At 50.1% G+C, this 13,239-nt stretch overlaps 1 protein-coding gene across 1 annotated transcript in view; it reads left to right on the forward strand.

Moving 5' to 3' along the window:
- The window catches only part of ST3GAL1 (ST3 beta-galactoside alpha-2,3-sialyltransferase 1), a 145,695-nt gene that overhangs the window by 100,099 nt on the left and 32,357 nt on the right, over positions 1 to 13,239 (forward strand). The window contains exons 4-5 of the mRNA XM_011977084.1: positions 6,833 to 7,155; positions 7,359 to 7,713. Of these exons, the coding sequence (XP_011832474.1) occupies positions 7,408 to 7,713 (306 nt within the window). The 5' untranslated portion in view covers positions 6,833 to 7,155; positions 7,359 to 7,407. The remainder of the gene's footprint in view (positions 1 to 6,832; positions 7,156 to 7,358; positions 7,714 to 13,239) is intronic.

Consider the following 13,239-nt stretch of genomic DNA (forward strand, 5'->3'; position numbering starts at 1 on the left):
CAGAGAGGGCAAGTGCCTTGCCCATGAACACACATCCAGGAATGGGAAGAGTCAGGATTTGAATGCAGGTCTGTCTGTGCCTTTGTTGTTGTTGTTTTTGTTGTTCAGACAACTGTTGGCCATGATCCACTAGGAAATTCTTTACAAAACCAGATTAAATGGGTTCCAAGCATCCAGTGACCAGGCCGGGGCCAGAGAGCAGTTCAGAAAGGAGTCATTCTTCTTACCGGAAGGTTTGAGGGCCTTTAAGTATCCAAGATTTACTGGTCAGGTCTTACTTGGTCCCACCCTGTGCCCATACATGAAGCCAGCCGGCCAGGATCCCAAAGCCCATGGGAGGATCTGTTTTTCAATAATGGGAAGTCCCTGGATGTGTTGCACTGGAAGTCATCCTCACTGTCTGTGCAGAGCTGGCCTGGGAGCAGGATGTTCTGACATAAAGTGAAAGCAGATGCAGTGGGGCCCCTTGGGTGGGGCAAGGAGGTGGTGGCTGCCACGGCTGCAGTTGCAACTTTCCAGCCTGCAAATCTGCCTCTTCCTCCCACCATCTGTGCACTTGGCTGGTGTGAGGAGGTTTGCCTCGGCACCTCTGAGGCCTCTCTGGCCCCACCCTCTTCTCTGAATTTGCCAAGCCCCTGACACATACAGGCAACCACTCCAAGAACAGGAACATGGAAAGGCAAAGGAAAGATGCTGTACTTCTACTTTGGGCAATGGCAGAAGCTTGTACCAGATCTTTTCTCCCACTGAGAACTATAAAAGCTAGAAAAACTTGAAATCCAGCTCTTTGAAGGCATTAGAGAACAACTAAAGCAGCCAGGACTTGAGGTGTGAAGACCCCCAAGAGAAAGGAAATAAGTTGGGGGAAACCCAATACTCCCTGCTCCTTTCCTGCACAAGGTATGTGCTGATTTTTGCAGAGGGTTCAGAGCACGAGCAAAGAGCAACGGTTCAGAGTGTTTGGCAGTCTCACAAGGTGGGGAAACAAAACAGAGATAGGTAGGTAGGTAGAGGGAGTCAGTGAGTTCAGGACTACTAAGTCAACCAAAACCCAGGGAACCAAGAACCTAGAGCAAAAAGAACCACAAAGAAAAGAACGTGTGCTCTGTGCCTTTTAAAATTTTCCTTTCAAGGCATTTGCCAGCACTTAAGTTTCATGGGTCCAGAGTCTAAGAAACCAAGCAGAAAACAGCAGATGAAAAGCTGAAAAGGCTGGCCATGGTGGCTCATGCCTATAATCCCAGTACTTTGGGAGGCCGAGGTGGGTGGATCACCTGAGGTCGAGAGTTCAAGACCAGCCTGACCAACATGGAGAAACCTCGCCTCTACTAAAAATACAAAAATTAGCCAGGCACAGTGGCGTGTGCCCATAGTCCCAGCTACTTAGGAGGCTGAGGCAGGGGAATCACTTGAACCCAGGAGGTAGAGGTCACAGTGAGCCAAGATCACACCACTGCACTCCAGCCTGGGCAACAGAGTGAGACTCTGTCTCAAAACCAAAAACACAGTAACAACAGCAACAACAACAACAACAACAACAAAAATGGAAGGCTAAAAAGTTAAGCTAAGCTTATGGTGATCCCATATTACAGGGGAGACAGAAATTGGAGATAGGAGCCTGTAAGGAAGAGTCACCCGGATAAGCATCTCAGTTTACTTGTTGAGAATGTCTATGCCCCAGTGGTAAGAGTAAACCAGAAATAGACCAGTCTTCATGAAAAGTGAAACACAGCCACAGTCAGAACAGAGTAATGTGCCCCTTCTGTACCTGCTGGTCTGGAGACAACCAGTCCTCTCTGAAGGAGGACAGCCTCATCCAGAGCCTCTACATTTTTGTCATATACAATACAAACAGCAACCAGGCCTGCCAAGGACAGAACCAAATAACCAAAGAAAGACAGAGCAACCGAGAAAATAGACAATAGAAATAGACCCACGTTATCCAAGTATCACAGGATATCCAATGTGGGCTTTAAGATGGCTGTGGTGAATAATTGCACAAAGATAGATGACAAGATGGAGAAATTCACCAGCAAAGTAGAACCTGTCAAAAAATTAGGTGGAAATTCCAGAACTAAAAGACACCACTGAAATGAAGAACTGAATACATAATTCAAATAGAGTAGGCACAGCAAGAAGGGAAGGTAAACAAGGTAGTACCCAACATAAGAGACTGGAGGGATGACAGTAAACCAAGTCCAAAGAAGTTATCAGAAAGGAAATGGGGGAGATAGGGCAGATAAAAGCAAGTATTGATGGAATCGAACGATGAGCCATGGCTGCATAGAAAGCCACAGGAGAAGGCAGGAGTCTGGCTTTGCCACCATTTTGCTGTGTGACCTTGGATAAGTCACTTGCCTTCTCTCGGTTTCAGGGAGACAAGCCTAAGGGTTACCCACCTTTCCCGTAGGTAGGTGGCTTGGGGATTACATGGGGAAAGTTGTGGCCACTCTGCATTGAAAGTGTCAACTTTGCCAACAGCCTGCACAGTTCACTCAGGCACACCTGTTCTCTGGTGACCATAGTACCAGGGGCTGTGTGAAGGGCTGGGAGGGCATCCCAGCCTGTGATGGGTATTTACTACCATCTCGTTCAGCGGGTATTTACTACAGGTTCAAAACTCCATGCGGTTCATTCATCCGTGTTTGCAGGAGTTCCACACAGTTCTCTCAGTCTCTGGGCATTGCCCCTCAACTCCCTATTGCCAGAGGAGTTTATCTTCATTAGGTACTCTCCGTATGGAAATTCTTACTTTCCAGTCGTCAAAAGTGTGCTGACATTTGTCAGTCTTGTGCTGGTGACCCCACTAAGCTCTGTTGTGTGCAGGTGCTTCATGCCTCCTCGTATTGAGCATGTGGCTGGGAAATGACTGCCATTTGGCAGAGGACAGGAAGCCAGCTTCCCTCCTTCCCCATCCTTCCCTGCTCCCTCTCTTCTTTCTCCTTGTTCTGGGAGGCCAGGCCTCCCTCACCACACACTTGGCATGCAGAGATCTTTGGTCTGTGGCATCTTGACCCAGGTTTCATTTCTGCATTTCTGGGAGCCAGGGCTGGCATTCCCCCATGCCTGCGGGCTGCCCCACACTTGCTAGAGCACAGAGAAGACATGCAGTCCTGTTTCTTCCCTGCAGCCAGGGAAGGGGTGGAGCGGCGTTCTTGCTTTTCCATTGCAGTTTTATCCAGGGCTTTGGAAAGCGCTAAATGATACCAGCTCAGAAGCCTCTAATGGTTATGGGGAGTGCCCTGGCCTTGGAGGTGTGGCTGCAGGATGCCCCAGAGGAGAGGAGGCTGTCACAGTCCCACAGCCTGTGCAGCACAACCTTGCTCTCTGCCCTGCCTCTCATCCAACCCCTAGCAGCAGCCTAGAGCATTCATATCTCTCATGCAGAGGCAGGGCATTGTAGGAAACATGACCTCTCATCCATAGCCTTGTTTGATCAACACGGTTCAACAGTCATCTATTTCAGAGAACTCATCTCTGCCCTGGCATTAGGGGTGCAGAAACACTAAAGGCAAGGGTGCCCTAGGCCCTGTTCATTGTAAAGGCTAATGTAATAAGACCATGGCATTCCTCTGCTCAGCCCCACCAGCAGGTTTCCAGAGAAACCCGCTAACCCAGAGAAAACTTAGTCTTGACTGTGGCTTCTCTGGCCCAACGCACTCTCACCCCAGCTGCATGCCCAGATTCCCTTTCACCCCCCACCCACTCCTCTCCTCCAGCCTGTGTCTGATCCAGGCATACTGGCCTCCTTTGTTCCAAAGGATCTGGGGCCCTATTGATGCCTGGGAGGCCCCTACCTTAGATCCCTTTACGATGTACCCCAGCCACCTTGTCCAGGGCCTGGAGAATGCAAGGACCAGCAAATATGCAGTCGATGAATGAGATGAATGGACAACCTTGATGGGTTGGCAGCCCTGAGAAATTAGCAGAATTTGTGTTATCAATCCCTTTTTCCCATTGAAGGGATGGTTCGGAAGGGCTAGGTGACTTGTTCACGGTCACACAGTGAGTAGAGTGGGACAGGCTGCTGAGAATGGAAATCTGACTCGGAGTCTGTGCTTTCTTTCTCAGATCTCCCTCTGGACTGTTGACTGTTTTGTTTCCCTCCATTCATTTCTGGGTTCCTTCATGACCCAAGCCTCCACTGAGCATTGAGTGTGTGCACGGGTGACAGGGTCACTGCCATAGCGAGGCTGAGTTTCCATCCTCACATTGCTCCCCGTCCAGGAAGGAGACATATGTGTGAAGAGTGCAGACAGAGTGCAGCCAGGACCCTGGGGAGCCAGGAGAGGCCCCTAACTCACTCCAGGAGTGGACAGGGCTTCCTCCAGGAGTCGGCACCAGCTGAGCCCTAGAGAATAAGTTAAGAACCATCGGCCACGCAGGGTAGAGGTGGTTTTCTGGGCAGTGGGAACAGCCTGAGCGGGGGCACAGAGGTAGGAGCAACTGTGACCTGTGGGTCAGTCATGTTGCTTGACGTTACAAATAATCTACTTTATCCCATGAAGGGGACGCATCCCCTCACATATCTGAAAAGTCAAGATGAGGGTGGGACTGCAAGTTGAACAGAATCAAGGATTTAGCACCATTTGTTCAGGTTGTTCAGCTCTAGTCTCTTCTACACAAGCTAGCAAAATAGCCAGCAGGGTGTTCCACATGTCAACAACAAGCCAACCAGAGCAAAAGAGTTTCTTCCCTCGCTACAGAAGCTGGACTGGATGAATTAAGGCATATGCCCATCCCTGGATCAATTACCGGGGTAAGAGGTGGGAACCCTCTGCCAGTCAAGTGAATTGTGAGCCTACCTGTGATGATGCAGAAGTTATTCTTACTCAAATGACAGGACTGCTCCTTGATGGGGGCAGGTGGGGAGAGAATTGGATGGGACACTTGTGGACACCACTAGGTTATAAACAAAATCTAGATTCTCATGAAAAGTGAAAATCGGAGCAGGGGCCGGATAAAAATGACATTGCCAACTGAGCTGCAGAGCTCAGACCTTATCCTCCGTACGTTGGGCTTCTACTTCTGGAAGCTGTAGAAGGTTGCACCCTATGTATCTTGGACCCTGGATGTCTCCAGAAAGGCACTGTGGATTTAATATGGTTTTTGAACCGCCCCCCCTTCCAACAAAAAAGTAACAAACCCCCTTCAAACCCAAATTTCCCGGAAAAAAAAAAAATACCCTGCTTATTGGCGATCTACACCTTGAGGATGGGGAGGAATTGATCAGATTCCTTCCATTCTTCAGCATTCCAAGCAAAGACCAAAGAGACCATGCTCCAGGGCAGAGGTGTAACCGCAGTTGTATCATACAGAAATCCCAGGGTGTCAGTGAGAGCCAGGGGGGTCTCTGATGGGCATTTGAGAGGTACCCGTTTGCTTTCTTCAAAAGAATATTCCCCCCTTGCTCTATATCCCTCCAGCTGTAGTAATCTGAAGAACAATTAACAAGACAGGTGTCTGCTCCAGGGTAGAGCCCTCAACCCCCTGTTCTTGGTCCCCTAAGAGGGGACCATAGTAACCCTAACCCTAACCCCTCCAGATGCAAGGAATCAGAGGACTGTGGATTTGGACTCAGATCCTGCTCCTTCCTTTCTTTAGGCAAGTCATCTAACCTCTTTGAGTCTCAGTTTCTTCTGAGACACACTCCTTAGGGAGAGTCTCAGTTTCTTCTGAGAAACTCAGAGAGTTTCTTCAAGACAAAAAGGGAAACTAGTATTTAGCTGGCAGTATATTCCGAGGATTATCTGAAGAGATACGTATGCATGAATATCTCATGCTCTCAGCTCTTAGTGGATCATCAAAGAATATTGATTCATTCATGTGCTGAAGAAAGAATTTTTTTTTTTTTTTTTTTGAGATGGAGTCTTGCACTGTTGCCCAGGCTGGAGTGCAGTGATGCAATCTCGGCTCACTGCAAGCTCCGCCTCCCAGGTTCAAGGGATTCTCCTGCCTCAGCCTCCCAAGTAGCTGGGACTACAGGCACTCGCCACCATACCCGGATAATTTTTGCTTTTTTTTTTAGTAGGGATGGGGTTTCACCGTGTTAACCAGTCTCGATCTCCTGACCTCTGATCCGCCTGCCTCGGCCTCCCAGAGTGCTGGGATTACAGGCATGAGCCACTGCGCCCGACTGAAGAAGGAAAATTAAAGTTCAGCAATGGCCTAATAGATACCAGAAGCCCAGCATACATCATTTTATCTTATCTTCATAACCATTCTATAAGTAGGGGTGTTAATATCCCACTTTACGGAAGAAGAAACTGAGGGTCAGGAAGGTTGAATAACTTTCCCAAGGCTCCACAGATGGGAAATCAGAGCTTGAACTTGGACTGTCTAAAGCCCCTTCTATGGAAGTAAGGCCAGTTGGCAGAGCTTGAATGCCCGGGTAAAAGGAACCCTGGGTCACTCTCTAAGCATACCATTGTTGTTGTGCTTGTTGCTGAAATCCAAAATCTGGAAGAGAATGAAGTAGAGAGAAAGCAAATAGCACGTATTTAACAGTCCCTGTGTATATTGTACCTACATGCGTCATGAGCTCTTTTACAAACGTTTGTTGAGTGTGTCAGTGTGCTAGGTTCTTGTTGGTGGAAGCATGGAGGGGACACTTTCTGCATCCCATAGTAACCTTGCAAAGAGATGATAACATCCATTGTATGCACGCACTGAGGCTCACAAAGGTAGATAAACCATCCGGAGCCACCTGCCAGGTTGGCATGACACCAGAAGGAAGACCACGGAATGCATCCTGGTGGAGATGTGGAGAGAAACATTTTTTATAGCAGGATCACAGAATCTCACCCTGTTTTCTTCCTCCTTTTCTTTGCAGATGACAGACAACCTTCTGTGCCTTCATCAAGCTGGTTGCATACCCACCGTGTCTCTGGCGACAGCGTGAGAAAGAAAAAGCCCTAATTAAGGATCATCAGAAACCACAGTTGGAGGAGGACGGCAGAGACAGCTTCCCTCCCCACTATACCAAGACCCTTCCTTCGAGGTCCTTGCTCCTGAGGGACCCTGGACTGTCACAGCGATTAATGACCCCATATCTTGTTTGGATGGGAAAGGAAATCACTGGTTAAAGCTTGATCAGGAGACATTATCAGCTCTTTAAGGATCGCAGAAGAATAGGCTACTTTATTTTCTGAAAAGGTAAATATATGCAAGCAAAGCCAACATGTCACGAATGGCCTTGGTCTACCACACAGCGGTGTCTGGGACACAGTGGGGGGTCATCCCCCAGCGGGAGTGAAGTCGACCTTAGCGGCCCTTGTGTCCTCCCTTGGAATTCCCGCCATCCCTTCTGATTGAGCCTCCACCTCTGGGATTTTTCTTCCGTTTTTCTCCTCTCTTAGGAGGGAGTTCTGCTACCCATCGTGGGAGGCCGCCATCAGGGCTGCGAAGATGGTGACCCTGCGGAAAAGGACCCTGAAGGTGCTCACCTTCCTCGTGCTCTTCATCTTCCTCACCTCCTTCTTCCTGAACTACTCCCACACCATGGTGGCCACCACCTGGTTCCCCAAGCAGATGGTCCTGGAGCTCTCCGAGAACCTGAAGAGGCTGATCAAGCACAGGCCCTGCACCTGCACCCACTGCATCGGGCAGCGCAAGCTCTCGGTCTGGTTCGACGAGAGGTTCAACCAGACTGTGCAGCCGCTGCTGACCGCCCAGAATGCGCTCTTGGAGGACGACACCTACCGATGGTGGCTGGTGAGATGCTGCCTGAGAGTGGGGTCTGGGCTGAGAGTTGGGGTGTGGACTGAGAGTGGGGATCTGGATGAGGGTAGGGGGGCTGGGCTGAGAGTAGGGGTCTGGGCTGAGGGTAGGGGTCTGGTAATGAGAGTGAGGTGCTCCCAGAGTTAAATGCTCAGTCCCCGTGTACACCTGGGGCCCTGCGAGGCAGTTAGTAGGATTCAGATTATTGTCCAACACTATTTATTGAGGATCTATTATATCTAAGAATAGGAAGCACGGCCTTAGGTTCCTGTGGCTGCCGTAGCAAATTTCTGCATGCTTCGTGGCTCAAAACACCAGAAGTGCATCCTCTCGCAGCTCTGGAGGCCAGAAATCTGAAATCAAATTATGGGCAGGCTTGGCTCTTCCTGGGGGCTCTGAGGGGGAAGCCGCCCCAGGCCCGCTCCTGGCTCCTGCCGGCTGCTGGCAGTGCTGAGTGTTCCTGGGCTCAGAGCTGCGACAGTCCAGCCTCTGCCTCCACTTCCATAAGGCCTTCCTCCCTGTGTCCCCTTATATCTCACATGTCCCTCTCCTTTTCCTATGAGGACACCTGTCATCAGGTTTAGGGCGCACCCTAATCCAGGATGATCTCATGCAGAGATCCTCAACAATTTCACCCGCAGAGGCCCTTTCTCCAAATGTCATGCTCACAGATTCCAGTGACTTGCACTTGAACATCTCTCTTTGGGAGCCACTATTTCACCCACTACAGCTATTGAAATGCAAAAAGAGAGAGAGATCCTTATTCTCATGGAATTTCATTCTGACTGGGAGGGGAAGATAAGAAATAAACAAGGAAGATAAGAAATAAACATCACATAGCAGTGCTTTGAAGAGAGAGCAAATGAGGTTTATCATAGAAACTTAGAGGGGCCTTCTGTAAATGGGGTCACCAGGGAGGTCTCTGAGACAGCAGGACTCAAGTTGAGACCCACAGGCAGAGAAGGCAGCAGCCATGAGAAGAGCAGGACCATGCACTGCAGATGTCTGGGACAGCGGGTGCAGGAGCCCCAGGGTGGCCTCTGCTGGATGTGTTGGGGAGTGGAGGCTGGGGGACTGTGAATTTGCGAGGTGCAGTGAGACGAGGCCTGAGAGTCGGCAAGACCCGGGAGAGGACTCTGGGATTTCTTGTAAGTGCAACAGGAAGTCACTGTAGAATTTTTATCAGGGAGTTTCATGATCTGATCGTGTCGTTTGAAAGGTCATTCCCATTGTTAAATGCAAAATAGATTGAAGAAGAGCAAGATATATGTGTTCATGTCTTATTTATTGAGCACCTACTATATGCCAAGCATCACTACATGGAGATGGAAAAGGTAGAGTCTTTTGTTTCTTGGGTTGCAGGAGTGATGGGGAGAGAAGGGAAAACAGACAAACTCAAGCCAGGATGATAGGTGCTGCACAGGAAGCGGGCACAGGAGCTGTGGTCTCCATGTCCAACTCCCCTTGAAGCCTGGGGTTATCACAGAAGGCTTCCCACAGGAGGTGATGGCCAGGCTCATCATGAAGGATTCAGAGAGGTTATCCAGGTAGATTCTGGAGGAAGGTCTATTTGAAATGGACAGAAAACATGCGTGAGACTGAGAAGGGTCGAAAGTCCTGGGCTGTGCTTCTGAAGACCTGGCTGAGTCCTGGTTTGCTGATCTGTGTTGAGCACCGCTGTGTGCAGGTCCTGGGGTGGGCTCTGGGGAGGTGACAGAGAACAAGGCAGGTAGGCTCTTTTCCTTTCAAAGATCCAAGGCTCTAGGGAAGGAGGTGGTGAGCCAGGCATGGTAAGGATTAGGGTCTGCTCTCAGCCTCGGCACTATGGACTTGTGGGGCTGGATCAGCCTTAGCCACACGGGCTGCCCCGTGCATTGCAGGATGTTTAGCAGCATCCCTGGCCTCTACCTGCTAAATGCTAGGAGTGCCCCATCCCCACGTTGTGATAGCCAGAAGTCTCCAGACATTGTCAGGTGTCCCAGGTGGGGTGTGTGTGGGGGGGGGTGCACATGCATGCACAAAATTGCCCTCCCTTGAGAACCAGCAGGGTTGGGAAAATGACACATTGATGGCAGAGGTGGCTTCACGTACATCCCATCTCCTCTCTGGATCTGATTCTCCCTGTAGCAGCGTTGCTGGGACCACATTAAGTCCAAACTTCCTCTTCAGAGCCTGGAGTCTGTGATACTCAGTGTCACCATGGGATTCTGTTTACAAAGGCCTTTGGGGACAAACAGGGTGCCACACAGCCTGGATATAAGCCAAACAGGAAGGGACCTTACACATTGGCAGGTAAAGGAGAAACTTGGGGGTCTTTGTCCTCATTTTACAGATAAGGAAACTGAAACTCAGAAAAGTTAGGTGACTTTTGCAAAAGAGAACATCAAATCCAGCCTCTGGAAGTACCGTATTAAAAACTGTTATTAGAGAGCATCACCAAGACAGTATCGATCTTTCTTCTTGGGGAGGGCGGTTTCTAAAACTTAGGCTGGTGTCACCCAAGGGGGTTAAAAAGGCATAAGGGAAAAACGTCAGCTTTTGGATATAACCTATGTGTCTTCAAAGAACACAGGCTATCATGTAGACTTAGGAACTGAGGCCTGGCATCAGGGTTCCTGGGTTTTGTCCCAGACTTTGTAGGTCCCATCAGGAGTGACTGTGAAGAACCTCTTCATCTCACTGAGTCTCAGGTCCCTTCCTGTTATATGGGAGGAATAAGCTATTTCACCAGGTTCTCTACAACCCTGCAATCATTAGTTTTAACAATTGTATTTACTTTTGTTGGTTTAATGGGCAAGTATTACTGAACTTATGTGTTTTGTTTTGTTTTCAGTATTAATTAAGGCTGAATATATTTCCACTTAGTTGTTCCCTGTTTACCAGATGTCCTCCCCTACCTGTAGCCCTTCTCTGCAGTCTTTTTCTGAAGTTTAGCCTCTGGTGACTGATCCCAGGGTAGCCACTTGGAAGGAATGGGGCTTCATCCTCTGGAAATCAACAGAAAGGAGAGGGGCTTTAGAGCTTTGGGGTTCTAAAAAATGTACAGATAATACAGAGACTACATGCTTTGAATAAAGAATCGAGATAGAGGCAGGGAATATTTGACATCAAAGCCATCCTGGGAGTTCCTGGCTGCGCCATTGCTCTGCTTAAAGGCCCCCCTGCAGGCAGGACCAGTTCATGAACAGAACTGGACTTGGGTCCTGATATGGTTTGGCTGTGTCCTCACCCAAATCTCATCTTGAATTGTAGCTCCCCCAAATCCCACATGTTTTGGGAGGGACCCGGTGGGAGATAATTAATCATAGGCGCGGTTTCCCCCCATACTGTTGAAGGAGCTGGAAGAGTCTTAGGTGAGAATGTGAGGTCCCGAGCTCCCATCCTGCCCTGAGCTTCATAGTCCTCATCAGTCAAGTGGGCATCACAATTCCACCTCATCCCAGCCCTGGCAGGAAGAGGGACACAGGAGCAGTCACCGGGGCTCACTCTTTGAGTTGAGTTGAGTTGAGTTGAGTTGAGTTGAGTTGAGTTTACAAATCAGCCCTGTGCCCTGCCCTGCAAGTGAAGAGACTACACCACCATCCCAGGCTGGACCTACTAACCCCTGTGACCCTTTCCTCGAGTCTCTGTCCCAGATATCCAGGAACAGGGATCCCTTCTTCCCCAGTCCCTATGTCCAATTCGGAGACAAGCTATGTTGAATTCTGACTCTGCCTTCTCTACTTGCTCCCAACTTGGGAAACCATTCTGTGATACACAGGAAACATTCTCAAGGGACAGAAAGAGTGCGATCCTCCCCTGGTTTCCACCCCCTGCCCTCCTAAGGCATCTTCCCATCCCAGACATCCATGCTCAGTGCCCAAATGCAAAATAATACCATCATACTCTCCACCTGGCACCTAGCACCAACTCTGGCCAGGTCCTGGACCCAGCTATCCAGGTACCACTGCCTCGCCATCACCACCCCCACTGCCACGAGGGTGTAGCTATTTCATTGTCCTCACTTTGCACTTACCGGGTCACCCACTGTCGAAGGGCACAGTCAGATCCCCTTCTAGTTAAAGGACATGGTCTGGAGTCAGACCCAGGATATTCAAACTGTGTTCGTCCTGGAAAATTCACTTCACCTCTGTAAGCTTCAGTTTCCTCACCTGTAAAATGGGTCTGTAAGATCACCTTTCTCATAGAACCATTATAGGAACTCAGTGAGAAGCTGCCTATCAGGTTCTCAGCACAGGGCCCTGCATAGAGCAACCACAGAACACATGCTTCCACCCAGGGTGAGCCATCGGAGTCCTGCACAAGCCCTTTCTAAGCACCGCCTGTCCCTGCGCTAACCTGTCCATCCACATGGCACCAAGGATGTGGTAGGGGCTCTGTTGTGATGAGCTGAATGAATGAATGTGTGTTAGCTTTAGCAGCTGTCATTCACTTATTCAGTGGACATATCTTGAGCCTGTACTACCTGGCATGCTTGTGTCTGCTGCTTGAATGCCAAAGGGGCCAGGGAAACCAACAGCAGCTGGGGATTGGAACGAGGCCTGCAGTGAGGCCCCAGTGGTGCCAGCCATGTGTGGAAGGCCAGAGACTGATATTTCCAGGGTCCAAGGGAGGCTTCTCAGAAGGTGATGCATTGTTCATTGGCCATGGAAGGAGGAAGGAGGGTGGGAAGGGAGTGCGGGTACCTCTTCCCAACACTCTCGGGACAGGTGTGGCCTGTGGATAGGGACGACTTCCAGCCATCGTGCCTCAAGACAGGACAAACTCTGCCACAGTGCACGCTCCAGAGTTCCCATGGATCATGCCCAAGTGCAGGGTGAGTTGAGGCACCCAGGGCTCCAGCTTCACGGAGATGCCCGCTCTCGGGCTATGCCCCTGGGCATGAGTGGGCTTTCTTACCCCACTTGCCTGACTCCTCACTCGCCTCGCCCACCCTCGCCCCCAGCCTGTAGTGCTTGACTCCATGGAGATCCCCCTTCCTTCTCCTGCCTTACTCCTCATCCCTCTCCAGATGGCACCCACCATGGACACCTGCATCCGCGCCTCAGCCCCTGCTTCCAGGGAAGCCGACCCGAGGCCCCATGCTTCCCTAAGGAGCTCAGACCACCAGGCGGCAGGCATTGATTGAGCACTGATTGTATACGGAGACATATACTTGGAAACTAGCCAGGAAGGCTGGGGAGGGCGTGTCTCTGAACTTCCAAACACTCTGTCCTGTGTTCATATCAGTAGCACTGTCATACTTTTTTTTTTTTTTGACATGGAGTTTCACTCTTGTTGCTCAGGCTGGAGTGCAATGGCGCGATCTCGGCTCACCACAGCCTCTGCCTCCCAGGTTCAAGTGATTCTCCTGCCTCAGTCTCCCGAGTAGCTGGGATTACAGGCATGCGCCACCACCCCCAACTAATTTTGTAGTTTTAGTAGAGACCAGGTTTCTCCATGTTGGTCAGGCCGGTCTCGAACTCCCGACCTCAGGTGACCCGCCCGCCTTGGCCTCCCAAAGTGTTGGGATTACAGGCG

This window comes from Mandrillus leucophaeus, unplaced genomic scaffold (assembly GCF_000951045.1).
Source record: "Mandrillus leucophaeus isolate KB7577 unplaced genomic scaffold, Mleu.le_1.0 Scaffold173, whole genome shotgun sequence".
NCBI lineage: Eukaryota > Metazoa > Chordata > Mammalia > Primates > Cercopithecidae > Mandrillus > Mandrillus leucophaeus.